At 50.1% G+C, this 13,818-nt stretch overlaps 1 protein-coding gene across 1 annotated transcript in view; it reads left to right on the forward strand.

The window, feature by feature from the left end:
• Nucleotides 1–13,818, forward strand: part of LOC147084472 (NACHT, LRR and PYD domains-containing protein 12-like) — a 69,493-nt gene that overhangs the window by 23,815 nt on the left and 31,860 nt on the right. Inside the window, exon 3 of the mRNA XM_085979488.1 lies at nt 10,920–11,086. Within this exon, the coding sequence (XP_085835614.1) occupies nt 10,920–11,086 (167 nt within the window). The remainder of the gene's footprint in view (nt 1–10,919; nt 11,087–13,818) is intronic.

Raw genomic sequence — 13,818 nt, forward strand, 5'->3', positions numbered from 1 at the left:
GCATTTGGCTCAAAATTTTCAAATCAGTAATTGAACCAATTGCACTCTATGGCAGTGAAGTATGGGGACCGCTAACTCAACAAGAATTTGCAAAATGGGACAAACACCCAATTGAGATCCTACATGCAGAATTCTGTAAAAGTATCCTCCGGACTCAAAGGAAAACAGTAAACAATGCATGCAGGGCGGAACTAGGCCAATATCCATTAATAATCACTATCCAAAAAAGAGCCACCAAATTTTGGAATCACCTACAAATGAGCAATCCCCAATGCTATCACTACGACGCCCTGAAATGCCAAGAGCTGACCATAAAGAAGAATACCCTCAGTCAACTAGTCCTGGGACTCAGTGAAGTAACTACTAACAATACTAACAATAACCAGCCCCAGGACAGTGACAGGGTAACACAAAGAATTCGACCCAACACAATCGTCGCTAAGCAAAAGGAAAAATATCTGACATATTGGGCAGAAACAACAAAAACCCAAAGCAAACTCAATTGCTACTTGGCCCTAAACAGACAATACAACATAGCTGATTACCTGACCATGGTAAAGGATAACAAACTGAGAAGAACCTTGACAAGGTACAGACTTAGCGAACATAGCCTAGCGATCGAAAAAGGCAGACACAGGCAGACCAGGCTGCCAAGAGAGGACAGGATATGCTCTCACTGCAGTCAGGGAGTGGTGGAGACAGAGATGCACTTCCTCACAGCTTGTGGAAAATATCAGGGCATCAGGGAGAATTTCTACCAAAAATTCTCACAAATATGCCCTGATTTCAGAAATCTGAATGACAACCAAAAACTCCCATTCCTACTGGGAGAGGAGAGAAACTGTATAACACTGGCGGCACACTATGTTACAGCTTGCCATGAACAGAGGGACAACCAGTAAACTAAGAAAAGAATATATATAAACAATGCGAATGTATATTTATACACTCAGGGATATACCTGTTTATACACTGTATGAATAGAACTGTGTTTATGTGCTAAACCATAAATGTATTTTGATGCTTTGGCAACATAAGATGTAACTTATCATGCCAATAAAGCGATTTGAATTGTGAATTGTGAATTGTGACTCAGGATCGCAGTCACAGGTGGAGGGAGCCCCTGAGTACTGGAACTGTCCAATAGATACCTGGTATTGGGGTCTGTAAGGTGGAGAGAGACAGTGACTGAGGATCACAGTCACAGGTGGAGGGAGCCCCTGAGTACTGGAACTGTCCAATAGATACCTGGTATTGGGGACTGTAAGGTGGAGAGAGACAGTGACTGAGGATCACAGTCACAGGTGGAGGGAGCCCCTGAGTACTGGAACTGTCCAATAGATACCTGGTATTGGGGACTGTAAGGTGGAGAGAGACAGTGACTGAGGATCACAGTCACAGGTGGAGGGAGCCCCTGAGTACTGGAACTGTCCAGTAGATACCTGGTATTGGGGACTGTAAGGTGGAGAGAGACAGTGACTCAGAGGATCACAGTCACAGGTGGAGGAAGCCCCTGAGTACTGGAACTGTCCAATAGATACCTGGTATTGGGGACTGTAAGGTGGAGAGAGACAGTGACTGAGGATCACAGTCACAGGTGGAGGGAGCCCCTGAGTACTGGAACTGTCCAGTAGATACCTGGTATTGGGGACTGTAAGGTGGAGAGAGACAGTGACTCAGAGGATCACAGTCACAGGTGGAGGGGCCCCTGAGTACTGGAACTGTCCAATAGATACCTGGTATTGGGGACTGTAAGGTGGAGAGAGACAGTGACTGAGGATCACAGTCACAGGGGGAGGAGCCCCTGAGTACTGGAACTGTCCAATAGATACCTGGTATTGGGGACTGTAAGGTGGAGAGAGACAGTGACTCAGAGGGTCACAGTCACAGGTGGAGGGAGCCTCTGAGTACTGGAACTGTCCAATAGATACCTGGTATTGGGGACTGTAAGGTGGAGAGAGACAGTGACTCAGGATCACAGTCACAGGTGGAGGGAGCCCCTGAGTACTGGAACTGTCCAATAGATACCTGGTATTGGGGACTGTAAGGTGGATAGAGACAGTGACTCAGAGGATCACAGTCACAGGTGGAGGAAGCCCCTGAGTACTGGAACTGTCCAATAGATACCTGGTATTGGGGACTGTAAGGTGGAGAGAGACAGTGACTGAGGATCACAGTCACAGGTGGAGGAAGCCCCTCAGTACTGGAACTGTCCAATAGATACCTGGTATTGGGGACTGTAAGGTGGATAGAGACAGTGACTCAGAGGATCACAGTCACAGGTGGAGGAAGCCCCTGAGTACTGGAACTGTCCAATAGATACCTGGTATTGGGGACTGTAAGGTGGAGAGAGACAGTGACTGAGGATCACAGTCACAGGGGGAGGAGCCCCTGAGTACTGGAACTGTCCAATAGATACCTGGTATTGGGGACTGTAAGGTGGAGAGAGACAGTGACTCAGAGGATCACAGTCACAGGTGGAGGAAGCCCCTGAGTACTGGAACTGTCCAATAGATACCTGGTATTGGGGACTGTAAGGTGGAGAGAGACAGTGACTGAGGATCACAGTCACAGGTGGAGGGAGCCCCTGAGTACAGGAACTGTCCAATAGATACCTGGTATTGGGGACTGTAAGGTGGAGAGAGACAGTGACTCAGGATCGCAGTCACAGGTGGAGGGAGCCCCTGAGTACTGGAACTGTCCAATAGATACCTGGTATTGGGGACTGTAAGGTGGATAGAGACAGTGACTGAGGATCACAGTCACAGGTGGAGGGAGCCCCTGAGTACTGGAACTGTCCAATAGATACCTGGTATTGGGGACTGTAAGGTGGAGAGAGACAGTGACTCAGAGGATCACAGTCACAGGTGGAGGAAGCCCCTGAGTACTGGAACTGTCCAATAGATACCTGGTATTGGGGACTGTAAGGTGGATAGAGACAGTGACTCAGAGGGTCACAGTCACAGGTGGAGGGGCCCCTGAGTACTGGAACTGTCCAATAGATACCTGGTATTGGCGACTGTAAGGTGGAGAGAGACAGTGACTCAGGACCATATTCTTGTGCAAACAGTGTGGCCCCAGAGAGCAGGAGGCCACCCAGTGGGGCAAGAGTGAGAGGCAGGTGGGGCCCAGGAATAGGAGAGTGGGACTGGTGGCAGATTGTATAGTCGGGGGAATAAACAACCTGTTCTAAAGCCCTGAGCAGCTCCTGAATGGTTAGTTACCTCCCTGGTGCCAGAGGGAAGAACATCCTTGACCGGTGGGACCACCTCTGGGAAGGAAAGGAGAGCAGAATATAGCCATGGTCGGAGCCAGTAACACGGATAGAAATACGTTTATAGAGGGACTATTAAGACTGAGGCACTAAACTAAGAAACCAGGCCTCAAGCTGTTGATCTCTGGATTGTTTTGCACTGGGCTACTTAAGGAGGGTAATAGGAGGCTGGTCATTGTGTGGCTGAGGGCTGGAGCAGGAGGGAAGTGTTCACGTTCTTGGACACTAGAGTGTGTTCAGTTGGAAGGGACGGTACTGCTGCGACCTGTACCGACCAACAATAATGGTTTTACAGAAAAGATGAATGTAGCAGTGGGAGGGTATCAGGGGATGTGACTGGAGATTGGGAAATATCCGGATCTCAGACTAGAGAGCGGAATTAATAAAAATGTGGGAGCTGAAACAGAAGATTTAAGAAATATTGAACAGTTATTGGCAAGAAAAAGGAAAGAGGATTTATAGTAGTGAGAGATAAAGTTGTGTTTATAAAAAGAAGAAACAGGGACAAGTCAACATTCCAAGTGCTGGAGCGAGTATTGAGTGTTGTGTGTGAGTGTACAAATCATTCCAAACATTCAGAAACATGAGAGATGTGATCTAGTATCTATAAGACAGGGCCTTGGTTTTCACAGGACTCAGAGGGAGATGTTTCTGGTGATCATTTTGAGGGAAGAGCAACAAATTTGTGGACGCCAGTATCAATAAAGTATTCTATGAAAACGCAACAACAACAAGAACAAACTGGGGTTTTTACAGCGCCTTTAATGTTGAAAAACCTCTCGAGGTGCTTCACAGGCGTGTTATCAATCAAAATTTGACACCAAGTCACATAAGGAGATATTCGGACAGGTAAAGTTTAAGGAACGTCTGAAAGGAGGAGAGCGAGAGAGAGAGGCGGAGAGGTTTAGAAGGTAAGGGTGTTCCATTGAGCAATGCTAAGATGGAATCCATATGTACACAGTGCAGCAATAGGAAGGGAGATAGCCCAATTCTCAATGGGTTTTACAGGCCAGTCAGCAGTTGAATTGAGATTGAGGGGTGGCTGGGTAAACTAGTTGTGGAGGATGCAATTTTGGGGAGATACAAAATATTTCCTTAACTTTTTAAAAATGATGGTGGAAGTGAAGTTTTGATGTACTAGAGGAGGATGTGGGTCCACAGTTAGAGATCACTGTAGAGAAGGATTTAGATCTGAGTAAAGTAGCCGAGGTGGAGAAGTCACTGGGCTCAGAGATATTGTACCCCAGACTATTAGAGGATGTCAGAGAGGAGATAGGAGGGACTGACCACAGCATTTCAACCCAGGTTTAATATCAGACTGTTAGAGGAAGTCAGAGCGGTGATAGGAGGGACTGACCACAGCATTTCAACCCAGGTTTAATATCAGACTGTTAGAGGAAGTCAGAGCGGAGATAGGAGGGACTGACCACAGCATTTCAACCCAGGTTTAATATCAGACTGTTAGTGGAAGTCAGAGAGGAGATAGGAGGGACTGACCACAGCATTTCAACCCAGGTTTAATATCAGACTGTTGGAGGAAGTCAGAGAGGAGATAGGAGGGACTGTTCACAGCATTTCAAGCCAGGTTTAATATCAGACTGTTAGAGGAAGTCAGAGCGGAGATAGGAGGGACTGACCACAGCATTTCAACCCACGTTTAATATCAAAAATATACAGGTGGACTGAAGGAGCCCAAGTGATGTTTCTGTTCTAATGTGGAGAGTGGATTAACTTGGTAAACAGAGACCATTGTGTAGAAACTCCACCAAATCTGTTAATCCAGGTCGAATTAGTTTGCATTTAGTGAGAAAGAGGATGATGAGGGGAGGCTGGAACGGATTAGATGCAGAAAAGTCGTATTTGAAAATTTTACGAACAATGACCGACAGGTGAAGACCCTTTGGTCCATCCAGACATTCCCAAGAAATTGCGATGCTTTGTCATACTTTGTTCTAGCTATCCCAAACCAAACCATGGGTGAGATGAAAAAAAACAGGTAAAAACACAGGCCAATTTGGGGGATTAAAATAGGGGGAATTCCTCTCCGACCCATCTAGACGATTGAAACTAGTCCAGCAGATCAATCTTACACTGAATTCCCGGAAGTGCCTTCCTGTTGTAAGAGGTGATGTCCGCACCAAACAGGAACAGGTCCAGCTCTCGCCTGAAGGAATTCACCGAGTCAGTGTCCACCGCCAGAGAAGGTATCCTGTTCCAGAGGTCGACTATCCTCTGGGAAAAGAACCACCTCCTGACATCTAACTTAAATCTGGCCTTGTACAACTTAAAATGGTGACCCCTGGCCCTCCGTAAGCTATGTAATTGGAACAAACTGTCAAATGTAACACAATCGATTCCCTTCATCATCTTATAAACCTCAATCAGATCACTGCCAAGTCTTTGCTTCTCTAAAGTGTAGAGTCCAAATTCTTAGCCTATCTTGATAACTAAGGTGCTTTATACTGGGAATTAGTCTAATGTCCCTCCTCTGCAACAGGTTCAAAGCTTCAATATCACCCACCTTATGTGGGGACCATAACTGGACACAGTATTCCAAGTGAGGCCTTTACAAGGTCTTGTACTAGGACAGAATAGGTCATCTTGTACCCTACTGGCCTATGAATGCACCCCAATATCCTCTTTTTTCTAGCTATCGCTTCATGGCATTAGTCCTGTACCTTTAGAGATGTATCCACTAGAATACCCAGATCTTCCTTTCTCCCCTTATTTAATGCCATGAAGGGTGTATGAATGTTGAGCACTCGCACTGCCCACAGGCATAACACGGCACTTATCCAAGCTAAACATCATGTGCCAGCCATGTGCCCAATCTCCTAACACATTAAGATACAGTTTTGTGGAGACATGACTATATCGGTTGATGGAATTTTGTACATGCGCTGTATATGTGGGTTATCAGAAGGTGATTGATAATGTGGCTCACAGGAAGCTGTAGCTTTTTGGTATATGATGACATGTAGCCACCTGGGTAGAAAGTGGATAATGGCCTAGAAATTCAGTTGGGCGCGCCAGCCGTTAGCGCCTTAGGAGGAGTAGATCTCGAGCGCTAGGCACTTAGCGCCCGGGTGCAGCGTGATCTGCACCTCGCCCCAACTTCAGTACACATTTAGCGCCGGCGCAAAGTCTTAGCGTGCGCCCTGCTGCGCGCGCAGATCATGACGTCATTTCGTCGTGCAACGCCCTTTGTGCGCCCCGAACCGGAACTTCACTCACGCCGGCCCATTGTGCGCCGGGCGGCCCTAACGACTGTGAAGTGGAACGGTACACAGCCGAGGTGGGCCGCGGGGAGCGCTAATTAAAGGGCACTTACCCTGCACTATAAAGGCCAGCCATTTTGCAGCATTCACTCTTGTGCAACGGTTTTTTGGACAGAGACCAAGGAGGAGAGCTTACTGGTTTGGACCAACACTAGGACAGGTATTTTTGGCTCAGGCCAGAGCTTAGCAATTATCTTTGCCTTCATTGAGAGCTCAGTGTTTGCCAGCATATAATGGGGGCTGCATTGGGTGCCAACGCTGACTTTCAGCCTTACAGACGCCGTGAGAGAGTGGCAGCCCTGGCTAGACGCAGAGGGGGCAACAGGCGTCGCCAACTGAGGCCTTACCCACCCAGGGTATACCGCCAGCAGTCCTCCTATCTGACCATGTCTGCCGTGATGTGTGTAAGGAGGCTGCAATTCAGAAGGGAGGTGGTTGCAGACATCTGCCAGCTGCTTCACAGAGATCTGCAGCCACAGCTGATGCGCAGGACGTCTCTGTCGGTGGCAGTGAAGGTGACGGTGGCTCTCAACTTCTATGCCACCGGCTCCTTCCAATCCGCTGCTGGGGACATCGCTAACATCTCCCAGTTCGCCGTGCATTGCTGCATCTGCCAGGTGACCAATGCCCTTTTCAGAAGGAGACATCAATTCATCTCCTTCCCCATGACCCTGGACAAGCAGCAGCAGCATGCAGTGGGATTTGCAAGAATAGCGGGCTTCCCCATGGTGCAGGGCGCCATTGACTGCACGCATGTGGCTTTGCGGGCACCTCTGGAGCATGCCGAGCATTACCGCAACCGGAAGGGCTACCATTCCCTCAATGTACAGCTGGTGTGTGACCACAGGCAGCGCATCCTAGCTGTCAATGCCCGCTTTCCAGGCAGCAGCCACGATGCCTTTATCCTGCGACAGACAACTGTGGCTGACATGTTCCAGGCACAGCCTCCCCCAAGAGGATGGCTTATCGGAGACAAAGGCTATCCTTTGTGTACCTGGCTCATGACCCCGCTCCGCGCGCCCACGACCCCTGCTGAAGAGGCATACAACGAGAGCCATCAAGCGACCAGGAACCTCATCAAACAAACAATCGGCGTCCTGAAGCAACGGTTCCGCTGTCTCGATCGCTCCGGGGGAGCCCTCCAGTATTCGCAGGAGCGAGTCTCCCAATTCGTTGTCGTCTGCTGCATGCTGCACAACCTGGCTATCCGCAGGACTCAGGCACTGCCACCTCACATTGGACCACCAGCTCAGGAGGAGGAGCAGGAGGAGCATGAGGAGGAGGGAGGATGAGGAGTACCAGCCCAGGAGGGACGCACAAGGTCCAAGGGCCGCCCGTCGGCGGCTTATTGAACGTCACTTCTAGGCCCCCTGTCAGGGAATGGCTTGTGCCAATGAAAGAACATGATTGCAGCCGCTCCGCAAGCCCTCAGCCAGTTAAGGCAACAAACACTTCAAAGATCAAACATGGACAATGTGAATAAATAAAATGCTTTATTGTACAAACTCAGGGCCCTTCCCACATGAAAACCAAAAACAGACGAAACCCCCAAAAAACACTCAAACAAATTACTCGCTCCCACAACCTGGAGAGGATTAACAAAACAGTGCAACTAAAATGGCCGACATCCTCGGCCTTCGTAAAAAACAAACATCACATCCTCGGCCTTCAAAAAACAAACATCCAATTCTCGGCCTTCAAAAAACAAACATCCAATTCTCGGCCTCAAAAAACAAACATCCAATTCTCGGCCTTCAAAAAACAAACACAACTGGCCACACATTCAACTTTTTGGCCCGCTAGGGCGATGCCTTGGCCATCTTTGTGTGGCCCCTGCCCGCCCTGCTGCTCCTCCTCAAAGTAAGGCCATTGGCTGCTGCAAGGCTGGGGGCAGGCTCCAGAGGGGCACATGTCGTGACGGCAGATGCCCTTGGTGGTCGGCCTAGTCGAGGTCTGGCCGTCGAGCGGGCGGCTGTTGAATGCTGCAGCTGTGGCTGGCCAGCATCAGTCGCTGCACAGCTCCTGGCAGCTCCACTGGGGGAGTGTCAGCGGCGGCTGGAGGAATGGGGGCAAGCTGGCGGATGGCAGGCGCTTGCTGGTCACCTGAGACACTGGCACTCGCCCGGGCCAGCACTGCAGCATGCGCACCAATCTGCCGAGGGACAGACTGCTGTGCTGCTGCAGCGCGCCGGGTGCCCTGGCGATGCCTGGCTGACACAGTGAGTGTGGCAGCAGTGAGTGCCCTTGTTGACCTGTTCAGTGAACTCATCAGAGCACCCAGTGACTGCACGGCACCACTGATCAGCTGCCCACTCGCTGCCTGAGCTGCCCCGAATGCCGCCCGACTCGCTGCCTGATCTGCCCCGAATGCCGCCCGACTCGCTGCCTGCTCTGCCCCGAATTCCGCCAAACTGATGGCCTGTGAGGCCCCGACGTCGGTCACACTCCGAGAGAGGGACTCGATGGCCTCAGGCAACCGTGCCACTACCCCCATTAGCTCCGTGTGCCGGCGCTCCGAGTCCGCGGAGAAGTCCTCGAGGCGTTCCATCTCCTCGGCGAAGACCATCTCCAGACTGGAGGCCGGACTCTCCCTCTGGGGAGAAGGCCACCGAGCTGGCCGACCCTTCTTGCGTTGCTGGACGCCGCTGGGCCCAGCAATTGGACTCCCCTCCGACCCTTCCCCCCTCTGGGGAGAAGGCCGCCGAGCTGGCCGACCCTTCCTGCGTTGCTGGACGCCGCTGGGCCCAGCAATTGGACTCCCCTCCGACCCTTCCCCCCTCTGGGGAGAAGGCCACTGAGCTTCCACCCTCCTCCCGCGTTTCTGCAGGCCGCAGGTCCCATGAGCTACCCTCCCCTCCGACACTTCCGCCACGCTCCCCTCCAGGGAAGACGTGTCCCCTACATTCGCATGGGTTGCCGCGGCTGAGGGTTCCCCTGATGGGCCGCCTTCCTCTTGCTCCTCCTCCTCCTCCTCTTCTGAGGGGCTGTCACTGGCAAGTTCAGGGACCTCCTCCTCACCATCTGAAAGCAGGAAGGCACAAGAGTAGCTTTAGAGTGAGGAGAGGGCATCAGCGAGGGATGCATGAGTGGTGGCATTCAGCGCATTGGTCGGACAGTGGCAAAGGATGTAGATCTGATGCGCAAGTGGGACGAAAGAGGTCCAAAAGGTGATGTCCTTACCATTGGTGCCCAGAACAGGGTCGGCATCTCCACATGCAACGGGGCCAATCACCCGGCCACCCATGATGCGCTCCACGCAATGTTGCAGCTCGGTGAGCGGCTGGATCTGGGGTCGGCCTCCCCCGGTCGCAGTCCGGCTCTTCTTATTATTGGCCAGCTTGGCCTGCAAGTGAAAGGACGGCCTCTAAGTACAGTGTGTAGCCCTGATCTTGTGTGCACTGCCTCCCATGGTGGAATAGCCTGGCCAGTGTGTCGCCCTGATCTTGTGTGCACTGCCTCCCATGGTGGAATAGCCTGGCCAGTGTGTCGCCCTGATCTTGTGTGCATTGCCTCCCATGGTGGAATAGCCTGGCCAGTGTGTAGCCCTGATCTTGTGTGCACTGCCTCCCATGGTGGAATAGCTTGGCCAGTGTGTTAAGTGCAGAATGTGCAATTGATGTTCATGCCTGTCCCATAGCTGCTGGATGAGGGCTGGCCATTAGGGCTTTCAGGTCCCTTTGCCCATAATGTGAGGTGCACATGCAAGGATGAGGAGGGCACTGGAAAGGGTACTCACCCTGACAATCCGAGTGAGGTCATTAAACTTTTTGCGGCATTGGACACCGCTCCTGGGGACCTCGCTGTTGGCTGACACCTTGCTGGCGACATGCCTCCAGGCTCTCCGGTAGACACGGCCCGGCGCCTTCCTGCCATTGCCCGGGTACAAAATATGGCGCCTCTTCTCCACAGCACCAACCAGCACACTCAGATCAAGCTCTGAGAAGCGCTGCGCTCGTTCACGGGCCTTCTGCATGGCTTCAGGCGCTATTTGGGTCCAGCAGCAGTGCTCAGGCCTAGCTGGAGGGCTCCACTATCCAGGGCGTGGCAGCAGACCAAGTCGACCCTTCCCCCTTAAGAGCTGGCCGACGCCAGGGTTTCTGCTGTCAATCACGAGATGGCCACACCTGCGCTGCGCCCGGCCTCGGCGCTATCGATCAGCACCTCCGGCTTAGCGCCTAAAGAGAGGCGTGCTGCGCCAGTTTTAGCGCTCGAGCAAACTCTTAGGGCGAAGCTAATGAATATCGGAGAAGTGGCCTCGATTTTGCGCCGGGCGCAAACTTTAGCGGCCACCCGACTTTACCGCCCCAAAAGTGGCTACAATGAATTTCTAGGCCAATGTGTTTAGTTTTCTCCATTTGTGTTCACAGATCCGAACTCTACAATCACTGAGTTCTTGACAAAGTGCGACAATTACCAGCTGTTCTGGTTCACAAAATTCTACCGGGACAGACTGGAACAGGCGATTGAAAGAGGGGTGGACGGAGTCAGCTGGATGTTAACATACGAGAGGCATTTCAATGGACAAGAACATCGGGTAAGTGGGAGGGACACAGAATGAGTCCGGATTATCCAAACATCACAGGACTGACAGGATATCAGATCTTAGAATCACAGAATATTACCGAAGAGAAACAGGTCAAATAGGAAATAAATAGATAAACTGAAAATATTGTGAATCTGAAACAATGATATGAAGAGGTGAAAATACCCAGTGGATCCGTCCCTATCTGTACAAAGGACAGGGGAACGGTTCGGGTATAACTCATTGTGGACTGAAAACAAAGGGAACAGTTTTAGTGGGACTGGGAAAAGGAGAGGCCAGAGGCAACAGACAGGAATTACAGGGAACGTCATGAGTTTACTGACCTGGAAACTACTTGACGTAAATTAAGGAACCGAGAGATGACAAAAATCATCTGTGGAGTAAATGAGAGGCGTTTCAACATCAGAAACAAAATGGGAAAATGGTTAAACTGTATGAGACACGAACAGGAAAACTAACCCCCAAAGAATGAGGATTGAAAACCCGACGCTGTGCAGGTTTTTCCTCCCCCTACATCACCGGGAGTCAATTCCAACTTCGATAGAGACCCAATACTGGCGGTAGAACCTGTCCTGGAGCGTCACTCCCCGGGACAGCACTTCAGGTAATTACAGCAAGCAGCCTGTAATGTTCTGTCAGTTACCTGTAATGGAATAGAACTAAACGGCAATGGTAATCGGGCAGGGTGTATGATGGACGGTCAACCTGATACCAACTTTCACAGTTGATAATCTAGGAAATTTACACTCATCCCAACCTCCAGCTCACTACCTATTACCGTTAATATCCCACCTAGTCTACTCCCAACCTCCTGCTCACTGCCCATTACTGTTAATATCCCAACAATCTAATCCCAACCTCCTACTCACTACCCGTTACCATTAATATCCCAACTAGTGTGATCGGAACCTCCTGCTCGCATTACCGTTAAAATCCCACCGAGTCCACTCCCAACTTTCTGTTCACTACATATTACTGTTAATATCCCACCTAGTCTAATCCCAACCTCCTGCTCACTGCCCATTACTGTTAATATCCCACCTAGTCTAATCCCAACCTCCTGCTCACTGCCCATTACTGTTAATATCCCACCTAGTCTAATCCCAACATCCTGCTCACTACCCATTACTGTTAATATCCCTCCTAGTCTAATCCCAACCTCCTGCTCACTACCCATTACTGTTAATATCGCTCCTAGTCTAATCCCAACCTCCTGCTCACTGCCCATTACCATTAATATCCCACCTACTCTAATCCCAACATCCTGCTCACTACCCATTACTGTTAATATCCCACCTAGTCTAATCCCAACCTCCTGCTCACTACCCATTACCGTTAATATCCCACCTAGTCTAATCCCAACCTTCTGCTCACCACCCATTACCGTTAATATCCCACCTGGTCTCATCCCAAGCTCCTGCTCATTACCCATTACCAGTAATACCCCACCTAGTTTAATCCCAACCTCCTGCTCACTACCCATTACCATTAATATCCCACCTAGTCTAATCCCAACCTCCTGTTCATTACCCATTACCATTAATATCCCACCTAGTCTAATCCCAACCTCCTAATCAGCACCCATTACCGTTATTATCCCACATAGTCAAATCCCAACCTCCTGCTCACTGCCCATTACTGCTAATATCCCTCCTAGTCTAATCCCAACCTCCTGCTCACTACCCATTACTGCTAATATACCTCCTAGTCTAATCCCAACCTCCTGCTCACTACCCATTACTGTTAATATCCCTCCTAGTCTAATCCCAACCTCCTGCTCACTACCCATTACTGTTAATATCCCTCCTAGTCTAATCCCAACCTTCTGCTCACTGCCCATTACCGTTAATATCCCACCTAGTCTAATCCCAACCTTCTGCTCACTGCCCATTACCGTTAATATCCCACCTTGTCAAATTCCAAACTGCAGTTGACTCATTATGGTTAGTATCCCAATTAGTCCAGGTGCAATCTTCTGTTCACACCCCATACTCCAGCATTCCTTTCTATCCACGCAGCAATAGAAATAGATTTTAGCACATAAATGTCCACTTGCTTCTACCATAGCATGAATTCTGCATTTGAACCACCTCGTGTGTAATTCACTTTATCAACCTTCACCCCGAATTCTTCGAATTAGCCTAAATATGTGCCCTCTGGGCAATCAGATCAGTAACTTTTTATTGGATCAGAACTCTTCAGAATCTGAAGACTTGCAGCAACTCCTCACTTAATCTGCTCACCTGTAGTGGAATGAGTCCAACGTTCTCAAATCGCACTCTCTAACGTTAACTCCACATCCCTGGTAACATCCTAGTGCAATTGCACCCCAGTTTTTCCATTGCTTTTACATCCTATAAATGGAGTGTCCAAACTTGTACACAACTGGGTAAATTACCTGCCCCAGTGCTCTTGGTGTGGAACGTCACTCCCAGGGGGGCACATGAGGAAATTGAGATTTCTCAGTCTGTAATTACCTGCCCCTGTGCTCTTGGTGTGTGACGTCACTCCCCAGGGGGGAACATGAGGAAATTGAGATTTCTCAGTCTGTAATTACCTGCCCCTGTGCTCTTGGTGTGGGACGTCACTCCCCAGGGGTGGTACATGAGGCAATTGAGATTTCTCAGTCTGTAATTACCTGCCCCTGTGCTCTTGGTGTGGGACGTCATTCCCCAGGGGTGGTACATGAGGCAATTGAGATTTCTCAGTCTGTAATTACCTGC

The sequence above is a fragment of the Somniosus microcephalus genome, unplaced genomic scaffold, assembly GCF_052327205.1.
Source record: "Somniosus microcephalus isolate GS21.2 unplaced genomic scaffold, FLI_Smic_1.0 unresolved_chr9, whole genome shotgun sequence".
NCBI lineage: Eukaryota > Metazoa > Chordata > Chondrichthyes > Squaliformes > Somniosidae > Somniosus > Somniosus microcephalus.